This window comes from Globicephala melas, chromosome 12 (genome assembly GCF_963455315.2).
Source record: "Globicephala melas chromosome 12, mGloMel1.2, whole genome shotgun sequence".
Lineage (NCBI taxonomy): Eukaryota > Metazoa > Chordata > Mammalia > Artiodactyla > Delphinidae > Globicephala > Globicephala melas.
The window spans coordinates 69655744-69669828 of NC_083325.1; the positions used below are offsets into that span (position 1 = coordinate 69655744).

Sequence of the window (14085 nt, forward strand, 5' to 3'; positions counted from 1 at the left end):
CTCCTGCCTTATATTCCCTGCATCCATACACTCTCTTCACAAAGGCGACCCTGTGTGTCACTGGAAGAGGCGGGAGTGGGAAGCAGGGTGGTAAGGAGCTGGCTTTGGTGAAGGGGGAGCGTGGGAAGTCGGCCCCAGCGTGGTGGGGATCCCAGGGGCCACAGAACCAGGAGGATCAAAGCTGTCGGCTCCAGGCAGTAGCTGAAGCCAGCTCTGGAAATGGGAAAGCGAAGGCGTGACTGCAGCAGTAGGGGCTCGGGGTGGCTCCAGGTGAGGGGCAGGTCTCCGGGAGCCACCTGGGAGCTGCCTGAGCATGGGCAGTTTCTGGACAACGGGGAAGTGTGGACAGACTGGGAGGTGGCCGCATCAGCTGGGCCGGTGACTGCTTCACGGCAGGCATTTGTCACGTGCTGAGGACCAGAGCCTAACAGAGGGGTGAGGAGGGGGCCCCAGGCAAGCAGGACAGGCCGGCTGGCAGTCTGCCTTCTTCTCTATGAGCCTGGGGGTGGGGTGGTGAACAACACGGAAGGAGGCATCAGTAAACAGGGTTCCCTTCTTCTCCAATTAGAATTTTAGTTTCCACACTGTAAAATGAGAGAGGTGGAGCTAACTGATTTCTCTTTGGGCTAAATGCTCTACCCATAGTCCTGAGGATGTGATATCCTGAAGCTGAGGTCACAGCTGAGTGCCCTGCATGACCCTATCCCCATCCTCCATTGTCTGTGACATTCATACGAGAGGGACAGCAGAGCCTCCGTGGGGAGCAGGGCGCTGCACGACTCCATGAAAAGATACTTCCTACAGCCCTGGGTGTAAGCCCTGTTACTGTCATTTTATATTTGTAGGGTCCTGGGCCAATGTTTGAACTTCTCTGAGCTTTCTGTTCCTTGACCATAACAGGATGATAATACCTGCCCTCCCAGGGTAGTTGTGGGAATGCAGGAGGTGAGAAATGCCTCGCACAGAGCCTGACGTGTTATAGACACGTCCGTTCCCTGCATCCAAGGCAGGGGTGGGGTGGGAGGGAGGGAGTGCCCATCCTGGGTCTCTGCTGAGGTTTGCCTAAACTCATCATGATCTCAATCAGAGCTGGGTCTCTTCCCTTGCTGCTGGCTGACGGCAGGGAAATCGTTTTTACATTTTTTTAATTACAAAATCAACTCACAGATTTACCGTTTGTGCTGCCAGCTGAAAGCTGTTTCTAGTGGTGATTTGCACTACATTCATCTGTGCTTGTTTATGTTTTCTTTGAAAATACTTATTGTGTTTGTCCTGTCCCCACTGTGGCCAGGCATGTGTCTTCTATTTCTGTCCTATTCTGGCCCCCATTCCCTCCATGTCTCTAGCCCCCAATCATGACGTGTGGGAACTGGACGTGCAGGCAGGAGGCATGGCAGCCAGAAGGACCTCTGATCAAATACGTCCACTTTGTAGATGAAGAAACTGGTGGTCATAGAGGACCAGCAGCTAAGCTAAGTGGAACTGGAACTTTTGTCCTCTTGCTCCAATCCAGGATGGGTTCTACCACCGTGCACCTCACTCTCCCTGATTGGTTTGCTGCAGGGTCTGCCTGCTCAGAGGAGGGAGCATTGCCCCTGAGCCTGGATGTCAGGAAGACTCTAGGCATGAGTGAGGATCTGGGAAGCCTGGGATGGGGGAGTGAGATTAGGAGGATAAAGGGAAGGGTGTGGCAGCCTCTGGTCCCCAATCCCACTGTCCCCACCTGTTAGGAAGGAGTAGAGGTGCTGTGGTCATAGTAATCCTTGGGAAACAGAGCAGTTCCCTTCTGTAGGGAAAGTGATAATACATGAGAAATGATAACACTTAAAAGTGTAGATACTGTTTATTAAGCACATACTCTGTACCAGGCACTTCTTCCATGTTATCCCATTTAATCCTAGGAGGCAGATATTATTCTCCCACATAGCAAATGACAAAGCAAGTTCAGGGAGACTAAGTAACTTGTCCAAAGTGACACAACTAGTAGCAGGCGGTGGAGGTGGCGAGCGGAGAGGGGGATTGAGTGATGAAGCCAGGCACTCGGGCTTCTAAGCCAGCAACCGTGTTCATATGCCGCCCTCAGGAAAGGCTGTACAGTTGAAGCAGAGGGGTGGTCTGTGGGCAGCGAGGAAGGAAATACTGACTGAGAGCGGACAGTGGGACCGTTTCAGGCTGGACTGCCCCTCCATCCCCCGGGAAGTCAAGAGAGTACTGGGAACAGCTGAGTGATAAGCGGACGGAGACCCTGGTGCTAAGAGCAAAGTGGGGGTCGTGAGGAAAACAGGCTGGGGTGACGGAGAGATCTTTAGGCACCCAAAGGGTTGTACCTGCGACTTGCTGTGTGAATTTGGGCAAGTCACTCACCTCTCTGGATGTTTGGATGACTGCTACTGTCTCCTTTCACTTTTTGATTTGAGGACTCTGGGATTTTGGCGGGTGGCAGGTCACTCCTATACTTCCCTCCTTCTTAGAAAGATGTAAGAAGTACAGGCTCCCTCATGAACTACCTGCTTGAATTCACAATCTAAGGATTCCCAGGCCATGTGGTGGGCGATGGGAGCCTGTGCTCTGCTGGAAGCTGGGGAGAGAGCAGAACAGAAGGTTTTCTGTCCCAGCTCCGTCAGCTTAATCAATCACCTGGCCTCTTGTTGCCTTAGAGCCGCAAGGAATCCAGGGAGCTGTGTGGGAGAATGGGCACCTGTGAGCCCATGGCAGTCTCCGGGAGGGCCTGGTGCCGGGCACGGCTGTGGCACGTGGTCTGGGTTGGTCAGGGGCCAGTGTGCAGGGGAGCAGAGGCTGGCTGCAGCGTGCTGGAGCCAGAGGGCCTCTCTTTCTGGGGAGGATTTTGCCAGAGGAAGAGACAAGCCTTGGCTACTTGACCCAAAGTACAAGGGTCTGGGCTGGGTTCTTGAAGTAGAGGAAGAATTGGTAAAAAATACAGGGCGTGGGACTCAGAGAGGCTCCACTGAACCTATACTTTCAAGTCACAGGCCATGGTGAGTAATTTACACCCAGAGCCTCAGGTTCCACCACTGAAAAATGGGAATAATAATGCCCACCTTGAAGGGTTGGGGAGAGAACTGAACGGGAATATAAATGAAGCGTCTTGTATACAGCCTGCCGAAGAGTAGTTAATAAACGGTGGCTGCCACTAGCATTGTTGCCGTTGCTGCTGTTAATAATAATAACAGAGAAAGAAGCAGTCTGCACAAGTGGAAGGAGCGGGGGCCTGCGAGTCAGGTTTGACTACCCTATTCCCGTCACCTCTTTGCTTCCTTCTCGGTAAGAGGAGCGGGTAGCACCAGCTGATCTCAGGGCCCTTTCCTGCTCTGACAGCCTCCAGGCTATGAATAGACGTGGCTGGGGCCCCGGAGGAGCCTAATGACTCAACAGCTAGAGAGGTTAAACTTTCCCAAAAAAGAGTTTCCCTTCGCATTTGATGAACTTAGGGCCCGACAAAGGAAGGGTTTCCTGTCTGGGAGACTAGGGACGAGGGAGCTGGAGGAATCCTCGCAGTTAGTGGTGACTGTGACTAACCAGGTGAATGACTAACTCAGACCCTGCTGACCCTCAACCAATCAGGGCTGCCCATGAGCGCCCTGCAAGCCGGCATGATTGAGCACGTCATGGCCATGCCAATCCTGGCTGGCTTTGGGCTTCACGGCATATGGAGGCAGAGGAAGCGGCCAAGAAACCAGCAGGGGAAGGAACACTGGGCTTAGAGTCAGGAGTCCCTGCTTCTCGCTCTAAGTAACTCCGCTGCTCAGCAGCTGCGTGACTTTGAGGGAGTCCCTTCCCCTTCCTGAGCCTCCATGCCTTCATCTGTGCAAGGGAGCTAACGGTACCTGCCCTGGCAACTCCCCTGAGCTATGAAGGCTGAGACTCAAGAAATGAGATGAAAGTGCATTGTGATCACTAAGGCACTGAAAGAACGGGAAATTTTGTCATTATTCTATCCCAGAGGGACTCCCAGTCTCTCAGGAGACCCATTTGTGTCCCCAAAGGGGGTCAGGTGGACACAGACTGCTGCCTTTGGGTTTGGGGTCAAGATCAGTCTAATATAGGGCCCTTTCCAACCATCTGATCACAGCCCAGAGAGCTGTTTCTTAGATCTGAGCCCATATGGACAGCTCCCAGCCAGGTATCATAGCCAGAGTGAGAGGTGACAAAAAGCCAGTGATGGTTGGGTGGGGCAGAGTGGGCAGTGCCAGTCTAGGGCCCCCACAGAACTAGGGTGGTTCTTTGATGCTCTCTTTCCTCTTGCCAAGCTCCTTATAAATAAAAAAAATCAGGGTTTCCCTGGTGGCGCAGTGGTTGAGAGTCCACCTGCCGATGCAGGGGATGCGGGTTCGTGCCCGGGTCCGGGAAGATCCCACATGCCGCGGAGCGGCTGGGCCCGTGAGCCATGGCCGCTGAGCCTGCGCGTCTGGAGCCTGTGCTCCGCAACGGGAGAGGCCACAACAGTGAGAGGCCCGCACACCGCAAAAAAACAAACAAACAAAAAATCATCAGAACCACACTCTGTCTGCCTCTACCCCCAGCTTTCAGCTTCTCTCTTGGTGAGGATTACAAACACTTCAGGAAACGGCAGGGATGGAGGGGAAGGATGATGCCGTCTCACTTCTGCACACCTTAAACCCATCAGTAGCATTCTCTGAGTGCTCCTGCGTATTGCTGGGTACTGTGCCGGCTCTGCGAGCACAGAGATGGGAACCACAGGGCCCTGCCCCCATGGAGGTTAATTACACCCCGTGTGGTTAAAGAGACAAAATACACCCCCTGAAATGTAAACAGCTGTGCAAAACAGCCTACACTGTGTCACTCAGCTGGTCTTGACAGTAAGTCCTGCAGTCATCCGGAGCCAGTGGCCTGGGATGGTCTGGAAGACTTCAAGGAGGAGATGGGATTTGAACTGGACCTGGAAGGTTAGCTTGGACAAGATAAATAGAAGACAGAGAAAAAGGCATGCCAGATGGGCACACTTCAGGTGTTCTCGAGGGACAGTTGGGCTGCAGTGGAGAGATCATGTCAGTAAGAAGTGAGAAATGAAGTCGGACATAGAGATTGCAGCCAGGTATGAGGTCCTGAAAATTTGGGATGAGGAGTGTGGATTTATGGATTACATGGGCAGCAGGGGGGCATTGAGGGCTTCTGAGAAGGGTATTGGTATGGTCATAGCTGTGCTTTGGGGAGATTCTTTCTGGCAGCCTTATCCTCGGGAGCTTGCCCTAAAGGGGAATGAGGCTGGAGGCAAGGAGGTCAGTTGGGTGGTTACTGTGGAGCTGGGGACCAGGGTACTGAGAAAGATGGGGCACACACCAAGGGTAAGATGTGTGGGGAGAGAGAGAGGGAAGGTCTAAGGACCTGCAGTGCTCCTGAAACCCTGGCAGGTGGCAGGGAGGTGGGAGAGGGGAGGAGACGCCGGACAAAACCCAGTCTGGTCCTTCCCAGGAAAGCAGGCTCCTCTTTGGGCAGACCTGAGTCTGACCATCCTGCACTAAACTCACTCACAGCGTCAGCAGGACCCAGAGGTGCCCCCACTTGGGCCACATCCACTCCTGGGGTCCTTTTCATCATCTTCCAGAAACCACATAGCATAGCTCCCTGCGGTCTCCAGAGAGCAGCGGAATCTCGGGACAGTCCTGCAGTGGACAAACGGCAGGGACGGCGTCCAGTACTGCCTTTTACCCCTCTCGGCTCCTGTTGACTCCCAGGAAAACACTGCCATCTTGTCATGGGCTATGCCAAATGGCAATGAGCCCGTGGGAGCTCAGCCAGGGCTAGGAGGAGGACCAGGGAGAGGAGAAGGAACGGGAAAGATGGAGGAAACAGCTCCTGGAGGCACCCTAGTGAGCTCTGGGGGGAGGTGGGCTGGGAGCACATCAGGACCCGGAGGAGTCCTGGAGGTCATTTCGGCCAAACCCTCATTGTCTGGAGGTGAACCTGAGACTCGGGCAGGGGAAGGGACTTGCCCAAGGTCATACAATGGGACAAGTAATGGAGCTGGGCTGGAATTATAGTCTTGGGAGTGGGTAAGGTGTTTATCCCTGTTTGGACACCTGAATAGCACATCAAGGGCCTCACTGGAGATTCTTTCTCGGGTACCCACTTGTGCGCCTTGTGTGTGTGCCCGTGTATGTCCTGTGTGAGCTTGCGTGTGTGCCTGTGTGTGCACCTGTGCCTATACTGTGAGAGAGTCTGGGTGTGTGTGGCCTCCTACACTGAGGTCTGCCCTGGCTGGAAGAGGAGAACTGGGGCCATTCCTGTGAGGTGACTGTTTTCCTGGGACAGCAGTAAAGAAGGCAGACAGGGCTGGGTCTGGCTTCCAGCACCAGCTCTGCTGCCCTAAGAAAATTAAAGGCACTGGCTGGCAGAGCCTAAACTCCTGGCGCTGGGCACACACGTGCACGCAGACACGCACACACACACACACACACACCCCAAGAAGTACTCATAGCCACAGTTATGGAGTGTTCCAGGCACCCAGAGCGGCCCCGTGTGCCTCAGAGTGCCAAGTACCTGCCTCCACACGTCTCCCTGAAGCCCCAGTCGGCGTAGACACGCTGGGGTCCGGGAGCCGATCTGCAAGGACACGGAGGAGTCGAGCGTTCCCCACCACTTACACTCGGCGCCCTGCTCCAGGGCCTGGCGCGGCCACACCCCTCCTCCCCAGCCGCCGCCCGTCGCTCCTGCCCCTCTCACACACTTCAGAGTCCCCTGGGGCCCTCTCGCAGCCTGGCAGGGACAAGTTAGGGCTGGCCCTGCTGGAGAGTCAAGTCCGGAGCCAGGATTCGACGCCTCCCCCGAGCCCTGTCCCTACGGAGCAGACACGTCAGGCTGAACTCGGGTCTCTGGGAGCGCGGGGTTCGGCGCCTAGACCCTCTCCGGGAGAACCTCCCAGCCCCAGCCGGCTCCGGACTACCCCAGAACCCGGCGCCCAGCCCCCGGGTCCCCGCCCCCCGCCCGGCGAGTAGTTACCGATGGTGGTGATGACGGTGATGGCGAAGTAGAAGGAGCCGGCGAAGCGCCACTGCACGCCGGCCTTGTGCGGCTTGAGGCGCAGCACGACGCGCTCGAGCTCCTCGTAGCCGCCCTGGCTGAGGTTGTAGCGCGCCCGCAGCTCCTGCTGCCGCAGCTCCAGCCGCTGCCGCTCGATCATCTCTGGCTCCGACTCGAGCGCGTCGAAGACCGCGGCGCCCACCAGCAGGTAGGTGAATGTGCACACGATGAGCGCCAGCGTGCGCACATTCTGCCGCTTCATCGTCCCGCCCGGGCCGCCGCCGGCCCCCCGGCGCCCCCGGCCCGCGCCCCGGCCCCGGCCGCCGCTGCTGCTGCCCCGGAGGCGGCCTGGGGCATGGCTGCGCTCGCTGCTCCCCGCGCCGGGCACCCACTCCGCGCCCCGGGGCCGCAGCCGCCAACGCCGCCGCCGCCGCCGCCGCGGAGCTGTCCCTTCAGCACCACCCACCGCCCTCCTCCGCCCGGCCCCGCTCCCGCCCCCCGCCCCCCGCCCGCAGGCCGCCTCCTCCCGCCAGCCCTCCCGCCCAGCCAAATAAGGACTGGGGAGACGCGCCGAGGGAGGGAGGAGGGGGGGATGCCGGAGGGGGAGGGGAGGGGGAGCGACGGGAGAGCAGCGGAGAGACCGGGCAGGACAGAGAGCGAGAGAGAGGGAGAGACCCAGAGAAAGATAAGTAGGCAGAGAAATGCATATAACTACAGAGGAAGAGAGAGAGAAGAGTCAGAAGGGGGTGTGACAGACAAGGAGATAAAACCAGAGGTAGACTCATAGACACAGAAAAAAGAAGAGGCAGGCAGAAAAATACAGAGCGAGAGAGGCACAGAGCGAAAGATGGAAACAGAAAGAGCCGCAGGCGAGAGACAGAGAGACCTGGATAGCTGGAGATAAACCGACGACACAGAAAAAGAGAAGCAAGGAAGGGGAAAGGAACTGGGCCAATCAGGCCTCTGGGCCACCCCACCTTCATCCCTCCACCAAAATCACAACAGGCTCTAGCTGGACGGGACCTCGGGCCTTGCTGTCCTGCCCTTTACTATGTAGATGAGGAACCTGAGGCAGAGAGGTCCAGTGCCGTGCAAGGGCACACAGTGAGTTAGTGTCAGCACTCGGACCCAGCCAAGCTTTCCCTCCTCCCAGGCCCTAGTCCCTCCCCTGTGCCAGTCTGCTGGCTGTCTCAGAAATAGGAGGGCACAGCTGTGGACCGGGCACACATGGGCCAACACCCAAGGGAAAGCCCTGCTCTCGTGAAATGTGTCCCTTCCTAGGTCAGCACAGCTCCTGGAACTGGCTGAGGAAGCACAGGCTGCTAGCCTAGGCCACTAGCACCCAGTCCTAGGGGCTCCTGCTCTGCTCCCCAGGGGCCTTCGAGGACGGGCCTGACACCTATGGCCCCTGTCCTGCACCAGCTGGCCAGGCTGGGCTTGCGCCGGGCTGCCAGGGATAGTACTGGACACCACCATCCCAATAGAACTGGGATCTAACTGAAATAGGGTGGGGGGGGAGGGGCGCAGATCAGGAGCCTCGCTGACAAATTGGAGGAGCCAGCAGACCTCCTCCTACACCTCAGTTTCTTCATTTGTCAACATGGTGCAGTGGTGGCGAGGACGGCAGGCTGTGGGACTTCAGCGAGGCGTCATTGCCCCCTCGGAGTCTTGCTTCCTTATCTCCTAGATGAGGTGCCACGGCAGATGATCCCACAGGCCCTGCTTAGCTCCAAACAACTCCAGACTTGGATGGGCTGAGTGAGCAGAATGACTGGAATGCAAATCCCACTGCCAAGGAGGGTCAAAAAGTCTTTCACAGGACCCTGGCGTGGGCCATGAGGAGAGACATGCGAGAGACCCCAAGACCTCTGAGGGTGGGCTCAGGAGGCAGCCAGCCAGAAGCGGGAGCACCATCTGTCCACATCCTGGGCTGACCTGTCACTGCCGGTCACTACACTGCTTCTCCCAGGAGTGCCCCCAACTCATCCCTTTCTTCCGCCATTCGTGCAACAAGTATGTATCAAACATCTGCCTTGTATCAGGCGAGGCACGTTACATTCATTATCTCTAGTCTTTACCATGATCCTGAAAGGAAGGGATGGTTATGTCCATTTTATAGATGTAGAAACCGAGGCTAAAGGCAATGCAGAGAATCCCCCAAGGGCATTCTGCTGGGAAGAGACTTCATCTACTTTCCAAGCCCGTCCTCTTCTCCATGATGACTCCTCGAGCCTTCATTTATTTTCACTGTAAATGGGATAGCTAATCACACTAGCTCTTGAACAGATTGTTGTAAGGGATCAAAGGGGATGACCTACGTGTAAATCAGACAATATGAGGTTCTATAACAACTTCTTCTCCCCTAAGACTCAGGTCTTTGACCAGAGCCTGCTGGGAAGGCCTTGATTGGTGGCTCTTTGTCCCCTCCCCCTCCCCTCAAAGGTCTTTGTGTTGTGTCAGACTCTTTGATCCGCCACAAACTTTTGGTCCTGCCCCTTTGGCCATGAACTCAGCCTGTTGCAGCCTTTCCCTCTTGGCATCCTGCAGCTCTTTGGAAGAAAAGCACTGCCTTTCCTGGCTTCCCAGGGGTGCAGGCTCAAGTTAGGTTCTGTGTTCCTGGCCACAATCACCCCAGAAGCCAGTTCCCCCGAAGCCAGTCTAGGGGAGCAAGTGTCTCACTAGCCTGCTTTTCAGTGTGAAAGGCTATGTATGTGTCCAAGGTCTGTTCACCTCTGGCTACCAGACCAGACTGCTGTGCAGATGAAAGGTGATACTATGAGTGAAAGAGCTTTGGAAAAGGGAAAAAGCTCTCTTTAGGGGCAGGGCATTTATTATTAATAATGATAATGCTTGTTCTCACAGCACTTCAGAACTGAAAGGACCTTTAGAGATCATCTAGCCCAAGCTTCTCACATTACAGATGAGGAAACTGAGGCCCAAAGAGTAAGAAGGGTGCTGCCCAGGGTCCCAAAGCGAGTGGGAAGCCCAGGACCCACGTGCCGTGGCTGGGGTCTTTCCTATTATCTCTCATTATGTCTGAGGTCAGGACACCCACCAGCAGGGGAGCACAGTGCCCTTGGAGCCCAGGAGGGCAGCCTGGGTCTCCTCCTCCTGCCCCTCCTCCTTCCCTTCTTTTAAGGAGGGGGGACCAGTGGGTGTAATTGCATGGGTGCCACTCACGTTTTCTGAGTAACCCCCAGGACCTATAGGCAGGAATTGCATTGGCCAGCCCTCGATCTGGGTGGGATGGTGCCAAAGGCCTGGAAGCCTATTCTGCTCCTTTCTGTCCAGGACTTCCAGGACCTGCCTGTACCTCACCACCACCACCCCCCCCCCATGGGGATGCCCCACCCTCTGCCCAAGGCCAAGTGTCAGAAAGCACCTCTGTCAACCCTGTCCGTTATAAATGATAAAAACTGCTCAGCTGTGGCTTCCCCAAATTCTTGTATTTTTTTTAATCCATTGGTGACTCCAGGGGAGGAAGCTTTGGGCCAGTAAGGGAGAGATTTTTTTACATCCTTCAAATCATTATACTGGTCAGCCTTCTGTGCGAGGATTTTCTGAAATCCTGTCCGGTACAGAGAACACAGGGTGGAGAGTTGGGAGGCCTGGGCTGGGGTCCTGGCTCTGCCACCGCTCTGCCACCTGCTTCCTGTGGGCCAGTCACTCCTCCCGGGGCCTCGGTTTGCACAGCCATAAATGGAGGGGTTTGGATCAGGGCATGTCTATTCCCTTCATTTATAACATCCCATGACCTTCCTGGCCTGCTTCTGCTTCCCTAGTTCTTCCAAGAATCAGGTGAAAAGAGAGTATAGTCACTGCTTTTAAGACTTTAGTTTGTGAGGAAAAGGACACAGTCTGAGTCAGGATAAATGGTACAGAATTTAATTATCATTAGTTGCTGCATATTATTATGTACGAAGCATCATACACATAAGATTTTACAGGTTTTTTTAAATTGGAGTATAGTTGATATACAATGTTGTATTAGTTTCAGGTGTACAGCAAGGTGAATCAGTTATACATATACATATATCCACTCTTTTTTACTTTTTTTTCCCATATAGGCCATTACGGAGTATTGAGTAGAGTTCCCTGTGCTTATTTTCCAGTTTTATATTCCACTCCATTCCTCTCTAAGCTCTAGACACATCCAAGTACTTTTGTGCTTCACTCCTGGCTCATGTGGCTCCCATCAGCTGGGATGCTGATACCTCCTCAACCTCTCCATTTTCTATCTATCGAACTCCTATTCAGGCTTCAGGACCCAACTCAAAGGCCACACCCTCAATGAAGCATTCCCCAGTTGCCTCCAATCAGAATCACTGGCTCCTTTGGGCTTCCACAGCCCCCTGTCCAAGCTTCAACTCAGTAGACACTCCCCCTGCCTCGCTGACCCTTTAATATTTGTCTTCCTCCCCGGCTCATTATTTTCTCCAGGCAGAGACCCTTCTTACTCATGGTACACCTCCCGCAGTGGGAGCACCGTGCTTTGCACATCAGAGTCGCCCCACATGTTTTCTTGGGTACTCAGTACACAGTGAAGACCTTAAAGCATCCTCACCTGCTGGGATAGAGACCAGCAGCGTCAGTGAGGCCAGGGACCCAGACAGCAAAGCCTGTGGGCAGAAAAACCCGGACAATCTTTTTCTGTGACACTTTGCAGATACTTCAAAGGCTGGAGCAAGCCCTGCCTTGTTTAGAAGAAGAGGATAAAGATAAATTTGAGAGTTTGAAGGCCTGAGAAAGTCAGTGGGGAGAGCACTGAACTGGGAGTCCAGGTCCAGGAGCTTTGGTCCCGGTGCTGCTGCCAACTACCAACTAGCTGGTGGACTCAAGGAGTCGCTTTGTCTTTCTGTGCCTCGATTTCCTTTTCTATAGGATGAAAGGGTGGGTTATCTTGAAAAGTCTCTTCTCACTCTGACATTCCATGATGTTAACGACAGGCTTAGCCCTGTGATTAGCAATGCTCATTCTACAACAGCCAAGAATACGGTCTGACAGATGAGGGGCACAGAGGCCTCTCTGTCCCTCACTTTCTAGCCCCCCTTTATTGGCCAGTTTGGCTGGAAGATGGTGGCAGGAGGTGGTGAGGTAGGGGGAGAAAGGACTGACCCCTAGTCAGACAAGCTGGGGTTCAAATCCTGATTCTATCAATTACTAGTTGGACCAGAGCCTGCCGTGAAATTCTGGTCCATCCTGGCTGGATGAGGCCACAAGCTCCTGGAGGGCAGGGATAGGGCCTTAGTCATCTCCATGCTCCACAACGCTTGATACAGCACCTGGCACAGAAAGCGCTCTGGAAACACTCCATTCGTCCCAGTAGCCCTGGCTGGGCTAGGTGGGCTGGCAGGGCCTGGAGCCCCTGGTTTGCTGTAGGAAGGAGTGTCCAGGGCCATCTCAACATCAAGCCAGGGGCAGGCCTGAGAAGGGGGAGGGCCCTGTGGGCCCAGGAGCTGCAGCAGAGAGGGAAGTGGCTGACACGGAGAGTTGTCCCAGGGATCCTGGCCTCCGAGGGCAGGTTGATTGGATTCAGGGCACTTAAGCTATGACTGAGGTGTTTCTTGGTGTGCCTCTGTAGGGAGAGACGTGGAGGATTAGTCTGGATTTACAGAGCATAACCAGTCCAGTGCAGCCGGCTCGCGTTTGTCAAGAGACACTATTTGTTTAACATCTCAAGCCCAAACCAAACACAAAAGGCAGCTGTTCACAAAGGAGAGGCTCTGCGAGCTGTTGGGGGAAGAGCGCTACCCCTGGAGGTGGACACCTGGCTCTGTTCTCAGTCCTGCCCCGATGGGCTGGGTGACAAGCTCACAACACAGACTTGGGTGTCCTGCTAGTGAGAGTGAGAACCAACCCGTCTTCATAGAGTTGCCATAGGGAACGGGCTTGCTCCCTGCGTTAGAAAGCCTTAGTCCAAAGTCTGTACCTAGCTACCACATTGGACGGATCCCTTCCCATAGAGACGATCTCCTTGGTGGCCTCCCTCTCTGACTCTGAATACTGCGTGGAGATGAGCATCCTCGTGTGTGTCCTTAAGGACCTGCAGGGAATTTCCACTGGGACGCATACCCAGAAGCGTCACAGTACTTATGCCCACTGCATGGCACTAAACGCCACGGGGCTGTCCTCAGCGTGGCTGTCTTGGTTTTCACTCTCCCTGGCAGTGCATGAGTTGGTCTGCTTGCTCCTCACTGACACTGGTATGATCCACTTTTCTATTTTTGCCACTTGTATGTTTCACTATTTTCTACTAATTTCCCCCTTTCTCTCCCTTTCCCCTCCCCTACATTACTGGGGTCTTAGGCAGGCCAGCAGGTGATGACAAAGCGAGATCTGGGAGAAAACCAGCCGCTGCTCTCCAGCCCGGTGTGTGTGTGTGTGCGTGTGCGTGTGCGTGTGTGTGTGTGCGTGTGTGTGTGTGTGTGTGTGTGTCTAAAGGAGGCTGTGAGCCTGAGACTTTCAGTTTCAGGCCTGATCATTTTTTCCCCCTCTCTATCCGCCAACCCTTGTCAGTTTCCCCTCCACTCACATTCTCCTCTGTGTTTGGCCAAGCTCACAGAATAATTAAAACTAGAGGAAACCTTAGACCAGGCAGTGCCGATGAGGAAACGGAGGCTTGGCAAGGGGAGTCCGCATCTCCAGGCCTCATGGCTTGCTGGGCCAGAGCTGGGATTTGAGCCTAGCTATCCTGACCTCGAGGGCAAGGTAAGTGCCCTAGACTTTCCCCCCTCACATCACTAGAATTAAGTCCCTTAAGCCTGTCCTCAGTAGAGATTCTGGAGCCGCCATGACCCGTATTCTCTGACAAACGTGTTGCTGCTAAGGAAAAAAATGAGCCTGGAGATCTAGTCAACAGCCTCACAAATCTTGAGATCCTTCTTTGCAGGTTTATGGCTTCTGAGAAGCAAGCAGAGGCAGCCAGTTCTTAGCAACAAACACAATAATTATAATAGCACTTGCAATGATTAATCAGCAAGCGAGTATTGAGTGGTGCCTCTGAGCATGCATGGCAGCGTGTGTGTGTGTGTGTGTGTGTGTGTGTGTGTGTGTGTGTGTCCATCCGGGTGGGGGAGAGGGCAAGGG

At 54.7% G+C, this 14085-nt stretch overlaps 2 protein-coding genes across 4 annotated transcripts in view; one reads left to right on the plus strand and one right to left on the minus strand.

Annotated features, from left to right (window-relative positions):
• The window catches only part of KCNK3 (potassium two pore domain channel subfamily K member 3), a 38671-nt gene extending 31374 nt beyond the window's left edge, over positions 1-7297 (minus strand). Inside the window, exon 1 of the mRNA XM_030858188.2 lies at positions 6979-7297. Within this exon, the coding sequence (XP_030714048.1) occupies positions 6979-7261 (283 nt within the window). The 5' untranslated portion in view covers positions 7262-7297. The remainder of the gene's footprint in view (positions 1-6978) is intronic.
• Positions 6702-14085, plus strand: part of CIB4 (calcium and integrin binding family member 4) — a 90294-nt gene continuing 82910 nt past the window's right edge. For all 3 annotated transcript variants that reach the window (XM_060309525.1, XM_060309524.1, XM_060309526.1), the window contains exon 1: positions 6702-7207. The gene's annotated coding sequence lies outside the window, so the exon portion shown is untranslated. The remainder of the gene's footprint in view (positions 7208-14085) is intronic.